General features: G+C 41.6%; 1 protein-coding gene across 2 annotated transcripts in view; it reads left to right on the top strand.

Annotated features, from left to right (window-relative positions):
• Positions 1 to 22,122, top strand: part of TRPC5 (transient receptor potential cation channel subfamily C member 5) — a 103,629-nt gene that overhangs the window by 17,127 nt on the left and 64,380 nt on the right. For both annotated transcript variants that reach the window (XM_074915132.1, XM_074915131.1), the window contains exon 2: positions 13,339 to 13,737. In XM_074915132.1, coding sequence (XP_074771233.1) covers positions 13,360 to 13,737 — 378 coding nt within the window. In that variant the 5' untranslated portion in view covers positions 13,339 to 13,359. The remainder of the gene's footprint in view (positions 1 to 13,338; positions 13,738 to 22,122) is intronic.

The raw sequence follows: 22,122 nt of genomic DNA, 5'->3' as shown, positions 1-22,122 counted from the left end.
TTTTTCCCGCCAGGAAAGGGCTTACAGAGAAGGTGGTGCCATGGCCTGGAGGGAAGGTCTGGCATGCCCAGATCAAGCAGCTGTAATACTGCCAAGCCCATGGGCTCCAAAGCCCCATTCCTCCCCTCTCTGTCCCCTCAGATCTGCAAACTTTGGTTTAGGTTTAAAAATCTCATTAACTTTAGAGAATTTGGGACACTTTCTGTCTTGGTTTCTGCATCAATGAAGTTCACTCAGTGACTCACACTCTTTACTTCACACCCTAGAGGCTAGAAACTTTTTTTTCCAGAAGAACACATTCTCATGTAATTATTGAACTCCCAAAGCTCAGGGCTGAAAATAAACCCCAGCAAATGTGGCTAGACTCCCAAGGAAGTGACAAGAATGGCATGACTGTAATCTAGTGTAGTCTAGTCGTGCAGACTGTGAACAGCTATGGAGAGCACACAACCCTAGGGAAAACTGCTCTCCTGGGGTAAAACAACTCCTTGATACACTGCTAAGAGTGATTCTGCTTACATGGCCTTCCTGAGGCCTGCTCAGCCCTGACTGCGTGGTGTGGTTTATCCTCAATCTCAATCTTAATGCCAAAACAGTTCCTTTCAGAGTCACTTTACAGATAGTGCATTGCTGCTCCATTGGCAGAGATCAGTATCTTGTAAGCCATCTGTACTGTAAAAAACAATGCTATCTTGTCAGGGAGATGGTGAGAACGATATCCTACATGTTGTATATCTGCGATTTAGCAGCTCTGCATAGACATCCAGGAAAGACAGGTGCATAAAAAGCACAGCTAAAGGTGCATCAGGAACACACATACAGGAAGAAACCTCAGGAAGCAGGTAGATGTTGTTGGAGTAAATTAAGCAATTAGTCACCTTTCTTCTTTGCAGGTTCAGTGCTCATTATTCCTTTCATTTGCAGTAAATCACAATTTTCCTGTATGTCTACCATGATCTGACCTACATTTTATGTAGAAGCCAGGAAAACATAAACCAGTTCTGCAAAGCAATATTCAGGGAAAGCAGAAGAACAGTGCATTAAAATTGCAGGTGCGTGGGGAGGAGAGACCACAGCTACTGCCTTGTAGGGACCACACATTGTCTCATGCCTCATTCCTTTGCCAGAAGTGTAACTCTCCTGCCTGGCAGAAATATCTGAGAGATGCCCAAAGGGCAGGAGGGGGGCAGAGGTCTGTGCCATCCCAGTAACTCCCAGCAGGTTCCAGACACCAGTTAGAAGGGCTAGTTGGATGAGAGCAGAAGCAAAGAGCCTTTACAGAGCCTAGGAGGGGACAGGAGATCCCTATAAGGAGAGGAAAAGAAAACTGGTAAAGACAGCTGTGGTAATTACCACTTCAGGGGTGATTTTCATTAACCTGCAAGATCTTCCTCTCAGCAGAGATCAGACAGGAAAGGGGAAAGTTAAGCTGTGTCAGGAGATCTGAGAGGGAGGAGAAGGGAGAAAGGGAGGACAGAATGTCCTCTCAAGAGAACCTGGGGGAGAAAAAGTAATGCCCTGAATCGGTCTGTGAATCCAGCAGTGAAGACAGACCCAGGGGCAAGGTATTTGTTAACTGTTTTCTTTTTGAAGTTTACAAAACATTAGTATTTTAAATAGTTTATTCTTCATTAGCATAATTAAGAATACACAAGTCTAAACTCACTGAAAACAGAATTAACAAATTAGCAGGTGCAGGAATTTGGAAGCAAGAGGTTTTGGAAAACAGAGCTTGCAAATGTCGGCATTAAGTAGAGCAGTGAAATCGTGCCAAGCCTTATTTATGGATTTGTGCATTTCCTTTGCATAGGCCCACTCCTGCAGCCAGAGGAATACATCTCAATTTAAACATGAACCCCCTGCAGTTATACTGTAGCTGAGCCTAAAACTGAGAGCATACAAAATAAATCTCTTCTGAAGAAAAACTGACGAGCCTCACCTCAGATGTCTCTTGAAAGCCGACATATCTTGAATGAACACTTAACTGAACAGGGAGGCAAACTGCAAAATTAAATCCAAAAGAAAACGGGAGAAAATTTTAGAATAGCATCTCGAAAAAAGAAAATACAAAAAGAAAGCAGCAACATTAAGTTATACTGCAGACAAGAACTTGGGGAGGAACAAAAAAGCATCTTATGCCCATGTGAGAAGTTCCCCTTAGGAAGACCAAGGACTGATTTCCAAGATAATGTCCTGCAGAATTTTCAGCATGTGACACAGTAGCCCTGTGGAATATTTAAAATAAGGTGAGGAGAAGGTGTAGGCAGAGGCAGAACTCCTGCTTGGTTCTCTCCATACAGAAGGCAACAATAGGGCAGGGGAAGGGCATTTCACATCCCTCTAAAGGGTCTCAGTGACTCAGCTGCCCTGGAGGCATTTAGCTCTGGCATTGCTTGTCTCAGTAGACACCAAAGGATCTGTTACGCTTATTAAGCTATACATATATACATATGTGTATTTCTGGGCAAATCTGGCCAATTATCACTTGCTATTGTGAACAGATGAAGCAAGTCACTTCACTTCTGCTTGCTGTGGATTTCCTGTCCATACAATGAGAGGGTGAATGTTGTCTGTCCTTTAAAAAGTACTTTTAGATATGTGGCTGAAAAGCCATGTAAGAGATGAGTGTTATTCTTCTTGGTAGCCAAAGGGCACAATGTTAGTTTGCAAAGATTAAGAAATAACATGGTTACTCCTACAAATCACTGACCCAAGTCTCTGACTTTGTAAGAATGATCTGGTAGTTGAATAAGCAAGTTTTAGGCCAGAGATATTATTCAGGAATCTTATTAGGACATTATTAGAAGCAAATATCTGTGTCCTATGTGTTTCTTTACTTAAAAGCAGTATAACAGTATTGCTCCTCTTCCATACTGCTTTATGTCTGTGTAGCTTTTTTTTTGTGTCTTTTATATTCACATGCTTAATTTTTTAGAGAACAACATTTTTCCGTTTTGAATTAATGTTTTTTTATCTCCTCTAGCCTTTCTGTGGGTCTTCAGAAACTGTCCAGTTTGCAGTTCTAGGCTCTTTCCTGAACTATCTTAAAGAACTCAGATTTGGCTTTGCTTCTTTATTTTATCTGCAGACTATTCTGTTTATTATCATTGTCAAGGGAAGCTCCCTCCTACTTTCTGTGAAGATTTCTCTTTCCTTTTTCCTGCATTTCTACCTCCCCATAAAGTACCCTGCTTTACTGCACACCTGAGGCAGTCATTTTGTCAAGGGACTGTCTCAGCAGATGCAGCAGTGAAGGATGCTAGGGCCAGGCCCGACTTGTGCAAAAACATGACCAAGAGAAACTGTGATTGCACTACCATTGCAATCTGTAACGCTTAATCTCCATCATTTTAAAACGGTACATTCAGCAAGACCTTTTGCTTGTAGAAATGTTTCGCCTTCTCAGCCCTACAGCCATCTGGGTGGTTCAAACTACAGAATTTGCTGTACAAGCTGTGCCTGAACCAGCCGGGGTCCAGCATGGTGGGGAAGCTGCACAGCAGAGGGGACTGTGCCCTGCATCTGGTGCTAGTGAAGGTAATGCCCCCCCACGCTGAGTTGTGTGCATTCAAATCAGTCACCTGCTCTAAGTACTTCAAATATTAGGATTTTTCAGAATTTTCTTTCTCTGTCTGGAAGCCCCTAAGAAATCATTCTTTCTCCTGTGAAGGTTTTAGAAAGAAGAGATGTCTGAAAGCTTGTTCCCTTTCCGCAGAGCTCAGGCACACACGTGTCGCTGCCAGGCACTAGTACCCTCACGGGAGCAGGGCAGCTGCTCCTTGCCCATCGGGAGCTCTCTTTTTGGTTCCATTTGTGCAAATGACTGGGAAATGCAAGTGTTGTGCTCGCTGCCCTTGGGGCACACATTCCTTGTGTTCCTGTCCCCTGTGTTCTGTGGCCACAGGGAATTTGGCTTTTAATCTCTCTGTATTTACCATAGTTTGGAAATTAACTCAGGGAAGCAGTATTCATGGGTCTTGCACTTTTTCATCTCCAAAAGGTGCTGCAGGTGAACATAGTATTGCCTAAAACAGTCTTTCTTTGCAATTGCGAGACAGTTATGTGAGAATTGAGCACATGATTTTTACTCTTCTTTCCAAGAACCTCCAGTCTGGTTTGAATGACAAAATTAGGAACAAAACTAAAATGGAGCCAGAGCTGGAGTCGCTCCTGCACAGTAACCCTGGACACTGTCAGTGTGGCGGCCTGCAGGTGATGGCTGCTGCATATGCTGGATCTTGACTGTATTTTTACACAGGTGCCAATGAAAACAGTTCCAGCAGAGCTTGTTCAGAAATGGTAACTGATAACCATGAATAAATCCAACCATTCCTGAAACAAGAAACAGAGCCTAAACAACTGTCACTGTTAGTTATTGCTTGCTGCAACTGCCCTTTCCTCATCTCAGCAACTGTGCTGCAATCTTGTATTTTCCTTTTGTGACTGGGTAGTTTACTTGCACTTTCAGCCAGGATGAGGCTGGTCATCAGCTCTCCTAGAGACGATGTTCACAGATTAATTTGTTGATTGAAGAAATGACTACAAAGCTTGTTGGGTGAGGGTGGGAACAGCCAAAAAAAATCTCTTCAATAAAATACAGCAACTAAAGATTACAAGCAGCAGGCGCAAAAACAGTGGACATAGAGCAGAGAGATGATAATGATGCCATGCCGCATTAGTGCTGTATTAGCAGATAAGACAACGGGGTGGCTTGCTTGACAGTATTTCTCAGTGTAGTTGACATCTCTTTTTTGTTATTAGATGGTGAAAAATGAGTAGATAGCCCATCTCAAAAGAGTAGGGGACAGAGCAGTGGTGTCAGACAGACAAAATAAGCTTTCTGTTCTGTCTGCATTTTCAAAGATACACACTGAATATATTCCAGGGCATTTTTTTTTTTTTTTAAACTCCTCACAATGGTACATTTTTATTTATTCACACCTATGTGATAGCTGTGTGGAAAGAAGTGGGAGAATTACACACTGTAAATACTTCATTGTAATAGTAGCTAAAAGCACGTGCTGCAGTCATTGCATCACCAGGAAGTCATTTTAGTAGCCCAGAGTGATTTTTGTTGAGGTAGTTCTGAAATACTCCAGGGATGGGTCAATACTCCCCCCTCCCTCTGCCTCCCAAATGAGAGCTTTGTAATTGGCTCTGCACCAGACATTTTTTATGTCGTCCTTTCCATTAAGACATGCTGGAAACTGTGTGCTGCATTCAGGAGAGATGAAACCAAATCTGGGCTACCTAAACCCTGCAGAGACCATGCTGGCAGAGCTGGAGATAGACACAGATGTGACTTGCCCTGAACCCAGGGGTGACTATTGGCCCACATTCTGCATGGCTGCTTAGGCTGTGTGCGAATCACAACAGCAAGGAGTAGAGATGTCCTGGTTATTACTGTTGTCCAGAGGCTGGAGAGAGCACTCTGAAGTCAAATTTATCAGCAACTTCCCTGAAATCCAAACACTATACATGTGTGCGTGGAACGAATTACTGTTTGATAAATTCAGGCAAGCTTGGTATTAGCTTTTGCTGTCACTTCCCAAGAAAGGGTACTGGTTTTTGTTTGAATTCACTTGCAGAGTTTAAGGCTGAGCAGCCTCATACCAGCTTGCTCACAGGTGTAACAGATTCTGGTTTAAGCTCACATATCTAGGGCTTGTCCAGATAATATGAAGTGCCACGATTTCTTCCGTGCAACTAAACAGAAACTAATGAAGCTAATGAAGGTTATAACACAAACTAGGTGTTTCTTAATACTGTTTCCTTGATGACTTTCACCCTGAAATGACACTAGCACATCCTGTTCAGGCAAGAGGCCTTAAGAGTCATGTGTGATGGAGGAGTAGGTAGCAAATACGCTGAGCTGAGCCAGGCGAGTGCAAATCTTTTTCCACCATGGCAAAGCAGAGTCTCCCAGAGAATTGTTTTCCCTTGTTTCCCGGATAAAACTCAGGCCTTTACTCAGCTGGATTAATTAAGCAGCCTGCCCACAAAATGTAGTGACTGTGTATCTACTGAAAAGTTGATACAGTATGTATTTTAAAATACAGCTAAAATACACAATTAAGAAGTTTCCCATTGAGGAGAAACTAACTTACTTAAGTCAGGGATATATAAAATGTAAATGTATGAACAACACCTTTTTGAAATACAGTTTTGCTGAAGAGAACATCAAGCTCAGCAGGTGGGAGATGGAGGACAGAGAACCACTGGGGGCAAAAGAGAGAATAATAAACTTTCTGGCTTTCTACAGGTGATCATTGGTAGCAGTGAATCAGTGGTAGCCCACCTCTGCAGCTCCGTGGAAAAAAGCCTTTTGAGAACATCTTGGTCCTGTGAAAAAATGGTCTGCTCCTGTCCCCAGAGCTATGATGGACTCAGGTGCTGAAGCAGTAGGTTCAATATAGAAACCTAGCAAGAACAGAAAAACATAGCTGGCCTGAAGAGGAGAGCAAGCAGTGTCACATGTCTCATCTTTTTAAATGGTTAGACTTATGTTATGAGTTATTCTTTATGGTCAGGTCAATCCACATAAGAAGAAGGGCTCGTGGTGCTGGCAAACTTGTCAGTTTTGTTTCCAACTACAGCAGTTAGATATAACAAATGCAAAAGTCTTTTCCTGCAAGTTTTCCTTACTTACATCTGCAGATAGGTATAGTTATCATGGACCTTTCCATCTCTCCAAAATTAAACCCTCCTTTTCATCCTGAATACCAGGCTTGGCTACCAGCTAGCTGGCTTTGATTCTACAGAGATATGGCGAAGTGGAGCCTTACATCTACAAACCCCCCTGTAAAACTCATGGGATGTTTCAGGCTGGTAGAGCTCAACCTTTCACAAAGGCCAGTTTCATTGTGTTCTTCTCTAGGTTCTTCTGCTCTAGTCATCACTAGAGCATGGGACAACCCTTCAGCTCCTCACCAAGACAACATGATTCACATCTGTTACATGCTGACTTTTAGGCTCTCCCCATGAGTTTAGGCATATGTGGTGGAGTGTCATGATTTGTTATTTTCCTTTGAAATACAACTGTAGCCATGCTCCTCTGCTTGAGGAGGCAAGGTCAAGCCAAGTGCTTTGCACATGGAATAGAATCGAAAGTGGTAAATTTTGCAATGCTCTTACTTCATGGGCAAGTTTGTGCTACAGAGTCTTACAGGCTCTCAGAAAGGCTGTGTCCAGCAGAGAGAGCTTATTCATCTAGTAGAGAATTCAGCTGTGCCAAGATTTCCATCCTCTAGCATTAGGCAGCCTTGTAGATGTCCTGGACTGACATGATTGAGCATCCTAAAGTCAGAAGACTGAAAACTGAGTTTGATTCCTGAATTTTAGTTAGGACTACTGATTGCTCAGAGAGGAACAGGTACTTTGTTAAGCCCAACAGTATCTCCAAGCATACTACATATGCGATATCTTTTGTAATGATATGTTTATATATACATACATATACACCCATATGCAGTTGGTCATGACTCATCAATTGATTATGCAGCGGAAGAGAATTATACCAAAGAGTTGGCCTTTCCAAATCAAACATATATATCTTCGATAATTGTCACCATCCCCAGGAAGTTAAGAATTGCAGCTGGGACTTGAGTCAAATTATGACATTTTGAGTTACTGGCAAAGAATTTTCTTTTGGCTTCTGTAAATTTATAATCTGAAGTTTGAGGTTGTCTTCTTTTACAAACACCTCTCAGATTAGAAGGTTACATGCGGTACCCCAGTGACTGTATGTATTCTTAACTACGCCTGAAGTGATGACGAGTGAAAAACGTTCTAAGAAGAATTTTTCTCTGCGTCTTCTAAGGACATACCCTCCAATGTGAATCATGAACGACTGCAGCCTTGCATTTTTATCACATACTCTATTAGTGCTCTCCTTTTCACTCATCTTGGGCAGTGAAACTAGATTACTCATTTCCAGTTTTATTAGCTGTCAGTTTCTCATTTTTGTGTTGTACTGCAACCCTGCAAGTTTTGGAAACCACTTATTCCAGGGGAATGATATATCTTATATAACTTATGAGCTGAATATAAACTTCCTGAGATCATGGGGCCTTTGCTAAATGGAATTTACACAGCCATATACACCAGAAGGTCATTGCAATTTTGTAATTTTAAAATACTTCTGAGGTTGTACATTTATTCAGTAGTAGGTCCTTTTGCATTTAAAGGCATTAGGAAAAATTTCTGCTTCTGACCAAAAAGGTGGTGAGTGTGATGCAGAGATATCATGAGAAGCAGTGAGACTTAGGGTTGCAATCTGTTTCCTGCTGAACTCCATGGAAAAAGCAATTTTCTGAAACAAGAGGGTATCTTTGCAGAAGAAAAGGAACTGCAGAGTGTTACAAAGTCAGTTTTATTTCCTCAAAGTGTGGGAGGTTTAAGTTCAGTCAGGCATTGTTAGTAAATAACATCTAGAGCACTTAAAAGAAGGATCCAATCACAAATTCAATTGGTCTGTTAACTACATGTAATATTATTTACCTAAGTGGCCCTTCTGGACCATTTCATAACTCAGGTTTATAACCTTCTTAGAAAAGATCAATATTACTGAGCACGCAGCCTCTGAGCATGATGAAAGAGTCCGGCTGTTTTAGCAGTTATGGTCCATGATTTCCGGACCTGAAGTCCAGATTAGAAATGCAAAATGAGGAAAATACTCTCCCTGAAATACTAAAAAGAAAAAATAGCCTTGGAGAGAAAGATGGAGGGAAGCAGTGAAGATGTGTGGCAAGAGATCAATTCTTTTATTGGCCTGATACAACTAGAAAATACAGTCAGGTTTTCCAGCACATAAACCCTCTGCAGATCCGAGAGAGAAGATGTAGTGACATTTAAAGCCACACACAGAGTTTTGCCAACATGTGTCAGAGTGAATCTCCAGTAGGAGGAACAACCAACCGCTCTATTTGCAACTTGGCAGATGGGGTGTTTTGTTGTCTGCTCTAATGTGTGATGTGAGTTGGCTGCTCGTACTGAGTCCCATCAAGTGGGAAAGGTAGCTGTTGTCTATTGATCCTGTGTTCAAGATCCAGAATTTGATTTGTTCCTCAGGTAGTCAGATGCTCACCTCAGCTGTGAGTGATGAGCTCCAATATCTAAATTCAATACCCCTACAAGTCTCTGCTTCCATTACACAGGGAGCTCGGCAATCAGGAGCAATGGTGCTTTTCTGCCTCTTAATCAGCATCATAAAAAATCAAATTATGATAAAAGCAAATAAAAGCCAGGAAGGTCCTATTTTATAATGGACCTAGTGACTACATGGATGTAAACTGGCACTGGCTCCCACCCTTTCAGTTATACTCATCTCATTTCATACAGAACATTCTGATTCCCGTGAGAGAGTGGCATGTGGGAGTATGTAGTGCACGCAAAGTGGGAAATGAGGGATGGTTCTACTGCTAACAGATCCTAAAAAAAAATTTAGTGGAAACTCGTGAAATTCTTAATGACAAAAGGCAGTGCTGCTGAGTGACCTTTGCCTGCCTATCTTCATTAACCACATCTTGAGCTAATGGCTACTATTCAGTGCAGCTCCCCTGGCTCTTCTTTCTCCTTGCCCTCTCCTCACTGCTTCTTACACATTGCTCAGGCAGCCCTCCTGGCCTTTTCCCATGCTACCGCACATCACTCTAGATTTTGTGCAGTTTTTCATAATGTTCTCTGACAAGAAACATTAGAAAATAAAGCTAATTTTCATTCTTTCTGTTTGTTCCTCCTTGGTGCTGAAGCAATCTGTGGTTCACCTGGGCACGATACATCAGTGTGATGCACTGATCGTTTGGTATCAAGTCGTGATTCAGGGTGGGAGACACGGAAGGGTGTTGAGGACAGTGCAGTGTCTGTAGAGAGTGCTGACTTTAGATTTCTTACTGTTGGTGACATGTATAAAGGCACTTAGTTTTCAACAAAAGCCATTGTTTTCAGCCCTCAGCTGAAGTAATGCCATTCCCATGTGATTGTAATGTGTCCATCCCAAGAGTCCAGTCCAAAAGCAGGCAGCAGGAGATCCCAGCAAACCCCACCTGTGGCAGCTGTGATGCCATTTCACTTGGCCGTATTGTTGCAGAGGATATGTCTGAAGATATGTCTGAACTGAGTGTTGGAAGATGCAGAGAAATTTTTACAGGGATAGAAAAAACATTCTGTGTTATTAGACAAAGTAATGTAGCTGTAAACCTTCCTTCCCCACACCAGACAAGCTGCTTCTGCCAGGTGTGGCTGCTTTTCAGGGGCTACAGCTCTCATTTCTGTGGCAGGTGACATAGAAGTGGTGTCAGGCTGAAATGGCTTGAAGATTCAAGAAGAAGTGCAACTCAGCTGGAGAGAGGTGGTAAGAGTCCAAACTGAGTAGAAAGTCCTCTTTCCCTTGTGTAGTTTGTTGTCTGGTTTTCTTAGTTTTTCTACACCTGTTTGTGCTGCAGATATCACCATTGCATTAGCCAGTCATCTGCAATCAGGCATAGACTGGAAAAAATTTTCCTTGCCCCAAATACCAACTCAAGTAGTGGAAAATGCCTCTCTGTGCAGAGAATTCATATGGAAAATGTGTGTTTTCAGGCCTTCTGCACAGATTTCAAAATTTTAATGTGACTGTGCTTCTATTTTTGCTACCTTTCAGGTACTTTATTGTTTCTTCTCTCTAGGCATGTATGAATTGCCTACCCCTTTTCTTACCTGGATTTCATCAATATGTTTGTCATTTTGTAATTGTTAAGCAGGAGACAGTACCACTCTGGGACAAACAAGTGGTCTAGGGTCTACCAGCAATGTCTGTTTCTTTCACCAAGAGGTGCTGCCTCCAGAAGATTAGTGGTGTTGGGAAGCAATAACTAGAGAGCATTAATCCTTGGGCTCTTTTGTTTCATCCAGATGTTTGACTGATGCTCTGTTAGACAGTTTTGGAAAAGAAAGACATCAGGTTTGGAAGGTCCATCTGTAATTCTACAGGATCTCAGGTTGAGGGGTGGCTCAACAGCTAAAGGTTTTGCTGAAATCTTCCATGTAATCCAGCCAGGCATATATTTGTTTTGATACTGCATGCTATCATTTCCAAACCCAGTCAGCAACGTCTGTTAGTTAGGCTGTGCAGATGATGGCATGAGAAGAATTCAGGGCAAATGATTAATTTTGTGAGTCTTTCCTGTTTGGTTTTATTGCACTTTTTTATGTGCTTGAAATATTAACAAAGTGCTTTTTTGGACTGGGGTTGTACTGGGAGGTGAGATCTCACCAAGAAGTCAAGATATCTGAAGCTTTCCTTTCTTTCTACAAAATTGTTGGAAAGGAAAGGGATCCGATTCTGTCATGATGTTTCATAAGGTGACATTTGTTATAACTCATTGCAAATGTTATTCATCATCTACAAAACATTCAATTAAACTGAAGAGCAGTGAAAAATACCTGGTTCCACTTTAGCAGCTGCACTTGTCACCAGAATCTCTCAGGTTTTTTGGTGTCAGCAGATTTCCCCCTGGAGATCTCCCACAACTGCTGCTGCGCCCTGCTCCTGTGAGCTGGATTGTCACACGAGGACAAAATTTCCCTTCCCGATTGGGCTTACCCTTACTTTCCTAAAGATCTCTTTGGTCCTTACTTGTTATCAGACTTGTTCTGCATCCTTTTGTGTCTTGTCAGTATTCAGTGGGAATTGGCTGGACCCCACAGGGATAACATTTTCAAAAACAACATTTGAAAAATGACTTGTGATCCTTGCTTCTTTTGAAAATCAGAGAAGTTGGTTATGCATGCAGTTTACTGAGACTTCAAGCTCCTAAGTCATTCAAGATTGTTTTGTAGTCCTAAAAGCTTTAGTGGCATAACATTTTCATAGAAAATAAGCCAATATATTTATGATGTTTTCTATTCAGATCATAGGTCCTTTTGCCTCTACCGCCTTCCTGCGTGTCTTCAGGTTGAAGCATATGTGCGGATCGCTGTAACTCTGGAAATAAAAGAAACAAAAACTTTTCTCATACTTGTAGGAAACCAGGATGCTAAGAGATTTTTGAGATGCCAAACTCGTTGTTACAGATCTCTGGCTCCCCAGGAAATTCGCAGATGTAACTTTGCTGTATGCTACAACCACCCACTATTTTGCAGTGTCAGCTGGGCTGGAGCTCAGATCCACCCACTCCCGCCGCACTGGGCCTGTTACACTGGAGCTGAAGGCAAAATGCAAATTGGCTCTGCTGAAGACGGTTGCCTTATGGCATGCAGTGGGATGGTAAAAACAGAACCTATGGCGTCTCACTCCTGGTTCAGCACCTGAACCACAAGATTCCCTTTCTCATTATCTCTTTATCAAAACCTCCTGTTTTCCCTGGATGGGGCACTAAAATGGAACAAAAACTCTGGCTAATTTGCCACCGGAAACCATTGAGCTTTGGGCAAGGAGATGCAGTAAGTCATCCAATTAGCTGCAGCAGCTGGTGTCCCCTGGTCCCGATTTAGTGTGGTTTATCGATGCCAAACAGAGGTAGATAATCATACTCTTTTTTTCCCTTACATGTGAATACCTGTCCAGCCCATGTTTCCTGACGTCAGTCACCTGTTAGCTGTGGGAAGGAACAGCAGTTCATTCAGTTTGCTACACTTGTTCCAGGGCAGGGTTTACTTCTTGTTTTCCTGGACCATAAACAACATCGCTGCCTCTGGAGAGCAAGGGTGGTGGCTTTCTACATCAGCCTGTCTTTAGGTCCTATTTATAAATGAGGAGAGTGAGAAAATATGTTTAAAAACATGCAAGCTTTAAAAATAAAACTGTGACCTAGTCAAAGAGTAAACATTAAGGAAAAATAAAAACCTATTTTAAGAGATGGAAGCAGAGAAGAAACTGCAAAAATAATCAAAATAAATCTTATTACTGTAAACAGGAGGGTGTAAATTAGTGGCTCCCATCACTGACAGTTCAGAGATGCTGAAGACATGGCTCAGCAGTGAAAAAGGAAGAAATTGAATAAAACAGGGTGGGAAATAAATCAAAGATGAAAAATCCACCTATTTGCACGTGCAATAGATACAAGATCATGCTTCTGACCAGATGAAAGAAATCAATGGCATAGTGATTTAAAAATTTACTGAGTGTCTGTAATTCTGCATACCTCTTCTGAGTAGTAGTGTAACCTTTATTTTTTCAGGTAGCCTTTGAATGTGGGGTTGCTCAGGGGTGTTACAGTCACTGTCTGGAGAATAAAACAGCTTGTAAAGGGATTGGAAGCTTTTACCACGATGGACCTTTGGAAATTGGTCCCCTGTGAGGAACAGATGGGGGTTGCTTGTCTGCTTTGTCACTTACGCATGCCTCTTCTTCCCCCACAGGTTGCCCGGTCACTATGAACAATGGCCCAGCTATACTACAAAAAAGTAAACTATTCACCGTACAGAGATCGGATCCCATTACAGATCGTGCGAGCGGAGGCAGAGCTCTCACTGGAAGAGAAGGCCTACCTCAGCGCTGTGGAGAAGGGGGACTATGCCAGTGTGAAACATGCCTTGCAAGAGGCAGAGATCTATTACAACATCAACATTAACTGTATGGATCCTCTTGGTCGCAGTGCCCTTTTAATAGCCATAGAGAATGAAAATCTGGAGATCATGGAGCTGCTTTTGAGCCACAGTGTGTATGTGGGAGATGCTCTGCTGTATGCAATACGGAAAGAGGTGGTGGGAGCTGTGGAGCTGCTGCTGAATTACAGAAAGCCAAGTGGTGAGAAACAGGTTAGTTGAATGTTCCAGTTCAGTTTTAAGCTATTATCCTGCATTAGAAAAGAAGTACTGCACAGAGGGCTGCTGTGCAGGATTAATAAAACAAAGTTTTTAATGTAGGTCCATTGCTTTAAGTGCCCAGAGTAGATGTGGGCAGTCCTGTTTGGATGATAACTTTCCAGTCTGAGCAAACATGTTCTACCTGACTTAAATACTCAGCATTTTCAATTTCACTCAGTGTTCTTTTCAGTCTTACAGTGTTTGTGAACATACTGATTTATAGGTTGATTTATAGATGCGCACTTTGTAAAGGAATTTAGGGCTGTCTGAAAGTATATTACAATCTATAAATATGAATTATTGCCATGCTGTTGTACTGCTATTAAGTGGAATTACTTTTCATAAGGAAATCCTGAAAACACACAAGCTTATAAATAACTGTAAGCAAGCAGTCTGTTAGGTTTCAGTACTTAGCCGTAGTACAGACATATCATCTTGGTCTCCATCTCCAGAGAGCTCTAGTTCAGAAATGCTGAGGCAGTACATAACATTACCTCATGAGCTAAGCAGCTATATATCTGAGCAACGAATAACTGTGACTTGTAGGAAGGATCCTTAGCTACAAAGCCATCAGTAAGTTACATAAGGATCTTTTGTGAAAAACCACAAAGTCTGATTCCTGTCACTTCAAGTGTCACATATCACACTGTCCGTAACTTTTTTCATTTGCAAGTACTGCTGCCAGTAACTAGAATAGTTTATCTACATTACTGACTACTGACAATTTTTGCAAGTTCACTGCTTAGAAAGGAACATTAAAAACTTGAATAATCCTTGATATATCAAGCCTCGTTTTGAAGTCTACTTGAACACATCCCTCTGTGTGTGAAAAAAAAAGATTAATACCAGTCAATCATAGAAGATAATGTTTTCAGTGGGTAGGTCCTTTAGTACATAGTTTTTTCAGTACTAATTTTATGTAGCCGAAGTAAACAATAAAAATCAACCCTGACAACATTCAGGAGTGTTCAGCTGAATACTTAGATAAAACAGCATTCTGCATGCTGTAGCAGTGTGATTCAAATGTGTGGTTTAAGCACTAGAGACGAAGACTCTCTTCTATCAGACCTAAAAATTTAAATACTAGCACTAGGTTTTAGTCTGACAAAATATAAATGACAAAATACGAACCATACATGGAGAACGAGCCTTTGTTTTCTTGGTCTTCTAGAAAGTTTGACCATCCTATAGGCCAACAGGACAGAAAGTACAATAGAAGAAAAGGGTTTTTTCAGTAGCATGAGGAACTGCCAGTAATTATTGCAAGTTAATGACAAGTTTCTTCTGAAATGTCACGGAAAGCAAGCGATGGGATTCATGTGGATTTGTGTAAACTCTTGAATGCAAAAACTTGTGTCCACTTAAATTCACAGCCTTGCTGGCTTAACTGGACAGAGACAGAGGTCCATGAGATAAGGTTGATGTTTTGCAGCTGAAATTCAGTTCCTATGCCTCTAGTTCTGCGATACATTTCATAGTAGGTCTGTTTGCTTTTTCTCTCTGTCAGTGTGCAGCTATCCTTCTGTAGCTAGGTTTGTATCTGCTGCGCAGTTTACAACTTGAAGGAGAACATGTGTGTGGGAGAAGAGATGCAGTGCCAGTTTCAGCTTTATTTACGAGGTTTGTTACAAGACCAGATTTCATCAGTACGCTTTAGACTAGTACTGCCTTGATGCAAGATCCTATATACAAACTAGGATTAACTTCCCTGGCTGCGGTTCAGGTTCTTCTGTAGAGTGCAGGAGATGTTTGCCAGTCAAAGGCCGCAGGACTGGACTTCTATTTCAGCAGTTTTGCTGATTGTTCATGCAGTGATGGCAATTAACATTTATTTCATGCAGCGTGATATAACATTAAACTGAAAGAAGTGCTTATTTAAGCGAAGTTGGGACAAAGTTGGTTAGCTTGTCAAATCACAAAGCTAGCATAGGAGGACTTTCTGTACACAGGTTTCTGATGCTAATTCTACAGCAGTATTGATACATGTTCAGTAATTATCTTTGCTGGACCCTTTCTCAGAAACTCTTTTGAGAATCCCATACCTAATTGCTTTCACAAAAAGCACCTGATAAATCACATTAGCTTTGTCCCATACAGCTTCTTATATGTTCTAAAACATATAGAAAACCTGCTTTTTTTGTTGAGTAGTAATAAAATTTCACACTTCATGAAATGCCTTCTGTCTAACTGAGAAATTTGTAGGATAGTGTCACAGCACTTCTTATCTGTAAGATTTAGTATAATCTATTCATTAAATGTACACAGGGTTCAGTTTGCCTGAACAAACAGCTCCTTGACTCCTGTAGAAGCCTGCTTCCAATTAGGGGCTCTCTGTTTCTTTGCTGCACCCTGGGCAAAGGTACAGAAGCAGCATCTTCTGATGGCTGTCTCTCAAATGCTCAGTACGTCACCTTCATTCATCTCAGTCTGGGGTCTGTGAAAACCTGTTAGTCCCCATTTTCCTGCTGTTGGCCTCTGAGAAGTTACTATTTGACGGTATACCAAAGTCTTGTTTCTCTAACTGCCAGGCATGAAGAGCTGTTCCTATTTGCATCTGTTCACATCAGCTCAATTAATTGTTGTCTTTGCATCTCAAAAGCAGCTGAATAGCGTCATTCAGCATAATCCATTTTATGGGCATGTATCTTTGCTCATTCCCACAACCTTGTCATTGTACTGCAATCCTGACCAAAAATGTTACAGGTTGCATTATGCCAGCTCTTGTGGGGTCACAATGACTGTATTTAGCAAAAGATAGACCCAAAACAAGGTAGAAAACCATGGCCCCTTACAGACTTGACCTGCAAAGCGGTTTTGCTCACCAGCCACAGTGTCTCTAAAAGGCGATGTGTCCTGGGCACTCCATACCTGTCTCTTGAGAGCTGCCAGAGGGGAAGAGCTCTGCTTTTCCCCTGTATGCTGACCTTTCCAAGGAGCAGAAGTGAAAAAAAATTTCGAATATAAGAAGTGACCTTTGCTGTGTTCCTTATGTAAGAGAATCAGTGTCTCATTCATGATGTAAGGGACAGGGAGAAATGGGTGAAGAGACTGGGACGCAGAGATGCTTGTGTCCTGTTATTAAGTGAATGCAGGCAGTCATTACTCTGCAAACCTTTGCTAGACTGCTGTTTAAGTGCCATTTACTGAAAATACCATGACAATGGCAGGGGTAAGTCATAGCCAGTAACTATAACAACACGCTTCTCCCACACTGCAGCTGTGTATGTAAGGGGTGTCTCGGGAGACGAAGAAATTACTCTGTTTACATGTGGAGCGTATGAGAGCCAGGAACATGAACCATCTTTCTCTAAAAGCTGCTACAAAGCACATGATAGATGAGTATGCTGAACAGTGATGTGTTCGAGTAGATGTATTTCCTTTTAGGTTTACTTCCAAGCAAGGCTCACAGGCTGTTTTAAAGAACTTATCATTTCTCCTCAAATATGTTCTGCCCAGTCCTGGCAACTTACAGCCACGGTTTGGGGTACTCCTCTGTGAGTGTCTTGATAAACCTGGGAAGAAGGCTTCACCAGCTAACAGCCAGAATAACTCTATGGCTAATAAAGTTACAGCTGTTTTGAAAGATACTGTCACCTATAGGAGATTTTGGGTTCAGTGAGTGAGTCATCATGGTGAAAGCATTACTTCAGCTACCATGGGAAGACCATAGAGGTGTGCTGGTATGCTTCACTCCCAGCAAAGACTAAAGCCCAGGCTTTAAAGGACCCATTCTCTTCTCCACATCAGAGCTAACCTCTCCTCAGATATACCACACCATGCTTTGAGGTGCACTCTTTTTTTTTTTTCCACTGTCAGTGTGTAAGCATGGTCCTGAGTATGATGGAAGATGCCTGTGTGCAGGGCATGTAGTGCCCCAGGCTGTGACAGCAATGCCCACCCACCACAGCATAGGTAGGAGCTTTGCTGACCTCAGTGGGACACGGTTGAGACTTGGCACAACACTGAGACCTGAATTCTCAGGGCAATAAAGGAAAATTCAGTTATCTTTTCAAAATAGATTAAGTAACAGAAGAGCTTTTCTAGTTCTGTGATTTTTACAAGTTCACTTGTTATTTCCAAGTGTTATGTAATTTAGTCCAATTAATCATCTGAGCTTTCTTTTTAACCCATAGTTCAGTCCCCTGGCCAGTCACTTTGTATTGCTGATTGGTCACTTAAATCGTAGGATAGTTTGTTTTTTCCCAAACAGATGACAGACATTCGGAAAGAAAGCAGCCTATTCATGAATATTAAGTCGAACAACAAAACAAACTAATATTCATGGAACCTGGAGGGTATGCAGGCAGAAATTTATAGTCAGTGAATATGTATTCCCCAGGAAATAAACGTGAGCCTAATCTGGTGCTTTGATAGTTATTATTTGCTTTTCAGGACAGTAAAGGGTCTGATACCGTACTGCATAGTGGCAGAAGAGTAGTATACATGTGCTGCAGACTGCTTGGCATGGCAATCCCTACTCAGGTCTTCCACGCGATAAGTGTCGTTATTTAAATAACAAACCACTGAATAATCATCAGAAGGAGTGGGGCTGGGTTAGAAATAGTAAAAAACCAACACACACAGGTGCAGTATTGACTGTGGCCCAAGCTTATTGAGTCAGGTGGCTCATCTTATTTGGGGTAGGAATGTTAAACTGCAAAGTTGTTTGTGTACAGGACACGTCCAATACATACAATGGCAAACCAAGATTTTCTGTACTATTCTATAGGTACATATCAAAACCAGAGAGCTGGCTGGGGTCCTGTGCAGTTGAAATTACAGGAAACTTGAAATTACTTGCTTAATTTTTTTTATTCAGTACTACCATAAGCGCAAGGGAAGGTATATATGAAGCCTGTCAAACGAATTATCTTTTCCAGTAAAATCTTCTGTCTCCCAGCCTATTTGATCTTTTTTCCTAAAAGTCATATCAGAAATTTTTTTTACTATACAAACATCAATACTGTGGTTTATGTTTTTAGCCAGGCTGGAGTCTGCACCTAAATTGTACCAGCAAAGAGGAGGAAATACATGTCTGAAAATTCACATTTTCCCTACATACTTCATTTACTTTCAATTTATCATTAGTAGTAGTTGTATTTCCAGACATTTTGAAGCCCACTGAAATCAGTACAAATTCTCCTTTTGACTCCAGATGAGGTCTTCAGGGGCATTTTTTTAATAGTCTCTCACGTGAATCCTGTGAAGTGGTCCCTGTTCTCCACTAAACATGGATCACAGCTCACAGGGCAGCACTCTCAGTTTGCACAGTTCTCACATAGTTTTTTGCCTTGTTACAGTGGGTGTGTTTGCAGCACACCAGACACAATCTGTGCTGACTGCTGAGTTCTCCTTCCATTCTTTAAGAAGCTGTAAACCAGTCATCATAATTATACATGTTCACGGTGTATCCATAAGCACCTTTATGGATAGCTGTTTTCATCACAACAATCAGAGCTGACATCAAATGTTTACATAAGGATGATACTAGCATCTCTCTGGTATCTGCCAAAATTAGCAATTTGCTCATGGCAGATGGCTCCAAATTAATCTGGTTCACAGATGGGACTACAAATGCAATTCCTCAATAATGAGAATAAAATGAAAAGGGATCTCAGTATTTACGACTGTGATTCAGTTTGTTTCGGTGATCCAAAGGTGTTCTGAATCAATGAGATCTCAACAGATACCTATCAATACACCTTCCAAAAGAAGGAGCTTTACAGTTATAAACCCTGGAAGAATATGGTTGTGAAGATAAAACTATAGAGAATAAAAGGCAAGTTTGCAGTCTTGGTTGCTAATGCTCAGATACCTGCTGGTGGAAGGTTGCTGCACTTGATAGTATTAGCAAACTTAAAATTTGACCTCAAAAATCCTCTTTCAGATGAGTTGTTGAGTAAAAATCTGCCTTAATCTCTGTGTAAATATTATAGTTCCACAGCCTAGAGACAATCTTTTGTGAACCAGAAATTATGTTACATTAAACCAGTTTATTCTTGCCCAAATCCAGTAACTTTCTTGATACATTGATGGTTTAGCTTTTCCTACTCACATAGAGTTCTTTGTCCTGTGTGCAGAGTCCAGTGCAACGTTTAGCTCTTACCATCAACGGCCCTTGATTTCTGCAGACTTGCTGATACTAAATGTCCAAGCATATCGCTAGCATTGTCAGCCCTGTGCTAATCACTGACAGGACTTTTTTAAGTCAAAGGAAGCAGATCAGTTGTCAGGTATCTCATGATATAAAAGCTAGATTCTGCAGGCTATTAAAAAGAAGAGTTTTAGAAGCAGCTGGTGTTCCTCATGGCCTGGCTGAAGGGGTTACTGTGGATCTGTCTCACCTGCAGGCAAAGCACAGAGAGGTTCCCCGGGGCAGGACCAGAGGATCTGGGGTTTGTAGCTGTGAGTAATGTTATCCTGTCTCCTTCAGTAAAAGGTTTATGTTTCCTTTAGAGGGAAAGGAGAGACTTGTGGACTTCCCAGAGAGAATTGCTAAGCCTTGCAGCACTGACTCCTAACCTATAAACTGAGGATGAATGTGGGGAGATTGCTCACATACAGGCTGAACAAAGAAGTCTTGCTTAGGTGGTGGCAGTAGACATTCTGGGTGCATGTGCTGTTTTATTCTGGAATGTCATGAAGAGGGCCAGTGCCATTGAGATTTGCAAAGGTGTGAAGTACAACACAGTGATCAAACCCAGTGCAAGCAGACCTGTGTAGCCCTTCTGTGATGTTAACCATTGCATAGCAGCAGTATTTGTGTTCTTCCTTAAGTTTAGAAAGATCAGCTAATTCAGGAAGGTGTTGCTGAAACCTGAGCATCTGTATCAAGTCCATAGGCATGACCTGTTCTCACTGAGTTCTTGCTATTGAACACTGTAACAGGGAGGGTAACAGGCTGATTGGTATGACTCAGTGCAGATACTGTGCCCTTTGATATGACTCAAACCAGCCATTTCCATGTTAATATGAGAGGTTCAAAATGAAAAAGGAAGGCTGAACTTGGTTAGATAGATACACTCTGAGGAAGAGTCGGTTCTGAAGAATAGAAGCAGTTGAGAAAAACTGGCCACAAGTTCTCATTATGAAAATATTTGAAAGGCACAATAAGGAAGAAAGATTGTGTCTGAAAACAGAAAACTAGCTGTTACTGCTCCAAAGCCTAATGGGTCTGCTAGCATCCAAGCTTTTCATTATTTTTATTGATGCAGTAATAATTCACAGCTATAGTTAACATGCCTTTGACATTGGCGGCTGCCTTCGAAATGAATTCCATCTAATTAAACTAAACAACAGAGAAATCAAAGACCACTTCAGTTAATGATTACATTTAACTGGGAATTTCTTTCCTCTCTCCCCACTGCCTTCCTCCCCAAATAACCTTAAAACTATGAGAAGGAGGTGTGAGGCAAAACAAAGAACTGGGGTGAAAACTATGAGAAGGAGGTGTGAGGCAAAACAAAGAACTGGGGTGATCTATCACATAGACCTAATGAGTAGCACTGGGGTGAGGTCTTACAGGCTGCAGTGACAGCTACCAGACACCTGACAGTGGCAAACAAGTCACTGGCTCCTTCTCCTAGGCCAACATAAAGTCTCTTAGTTCCTAGGAGAGCTGGTTGGGATCAGGCCAAGAACTGCATCACAGCATGCACCACCATGTCATGTTTGTAATTTAACACATAGACGGGTGGAAAAGTCAGGAACGTGCTGTTATAAAAGGGACTTCCCAGGGAATTATCTTTATTAATTTGTGGGAGTGTTCTTAGCACTTCCCTGCGTTCAGCAGTGTGTTTTCAGTCTGGAGTGATGGGTGCATGGGATTCAGCTGGTTGGACTACCTGTCACAAGCTATTTATAGGGAAAAAAAATTCTGTGTTTCTACACAAGTAAACTTTCAGTCTCTATATAGATCTGTTGATTAGGTCTTAAGTTTCAAAAAAACATATTTCATTACCTACCCAGCATCCATTAATGTGCCTAGTTTACTCAGCAACCTTTGCTCATAAGCCCTGATTACAGCATTAGCTGCTCCCTTACATCAGCCCCCTGACATCACACAACACATGTTTTTGCCCCTGATCTGTATGACTTCTGAAACCCAGAAGGGGCTTTTGACATGGCTATCTAGATTCACTGGTACAGGTATGCAGGAGAGTCTGCCTGGGGCAATAATTGGAACCCATTTCCCAAGGAAAGCTTCATTGTATGGGGAAATTGAACATAACAAATTACAGGTTCCTCCCAAACAAAACTCTGGGATCTATAAAGAACTGCAGGAGGATTTAGTAGGAGTCCCCTAGTCCTTATCTGGCTGTTACATAGAGCTGTGCT

The sequence above is a fragment of the Athene noctua genome, chromosome 11, assembly GCF_965140245.1.
Source record: "Athene noctua chromosome 11, bAthNoc1.hap1.1, whole genome shotgun sequence".
Lineage (NCBI taxonomy): Eukaryota > Metazoa > Chordata > Aves > Strigiformes > Strigidae > Athene > Athene noctua.
The sequence above is the reverse complement of the archived record's forward strand: the minus strand, read 5'-3'. Positions and strand labels throughout refer to the sequence as shown.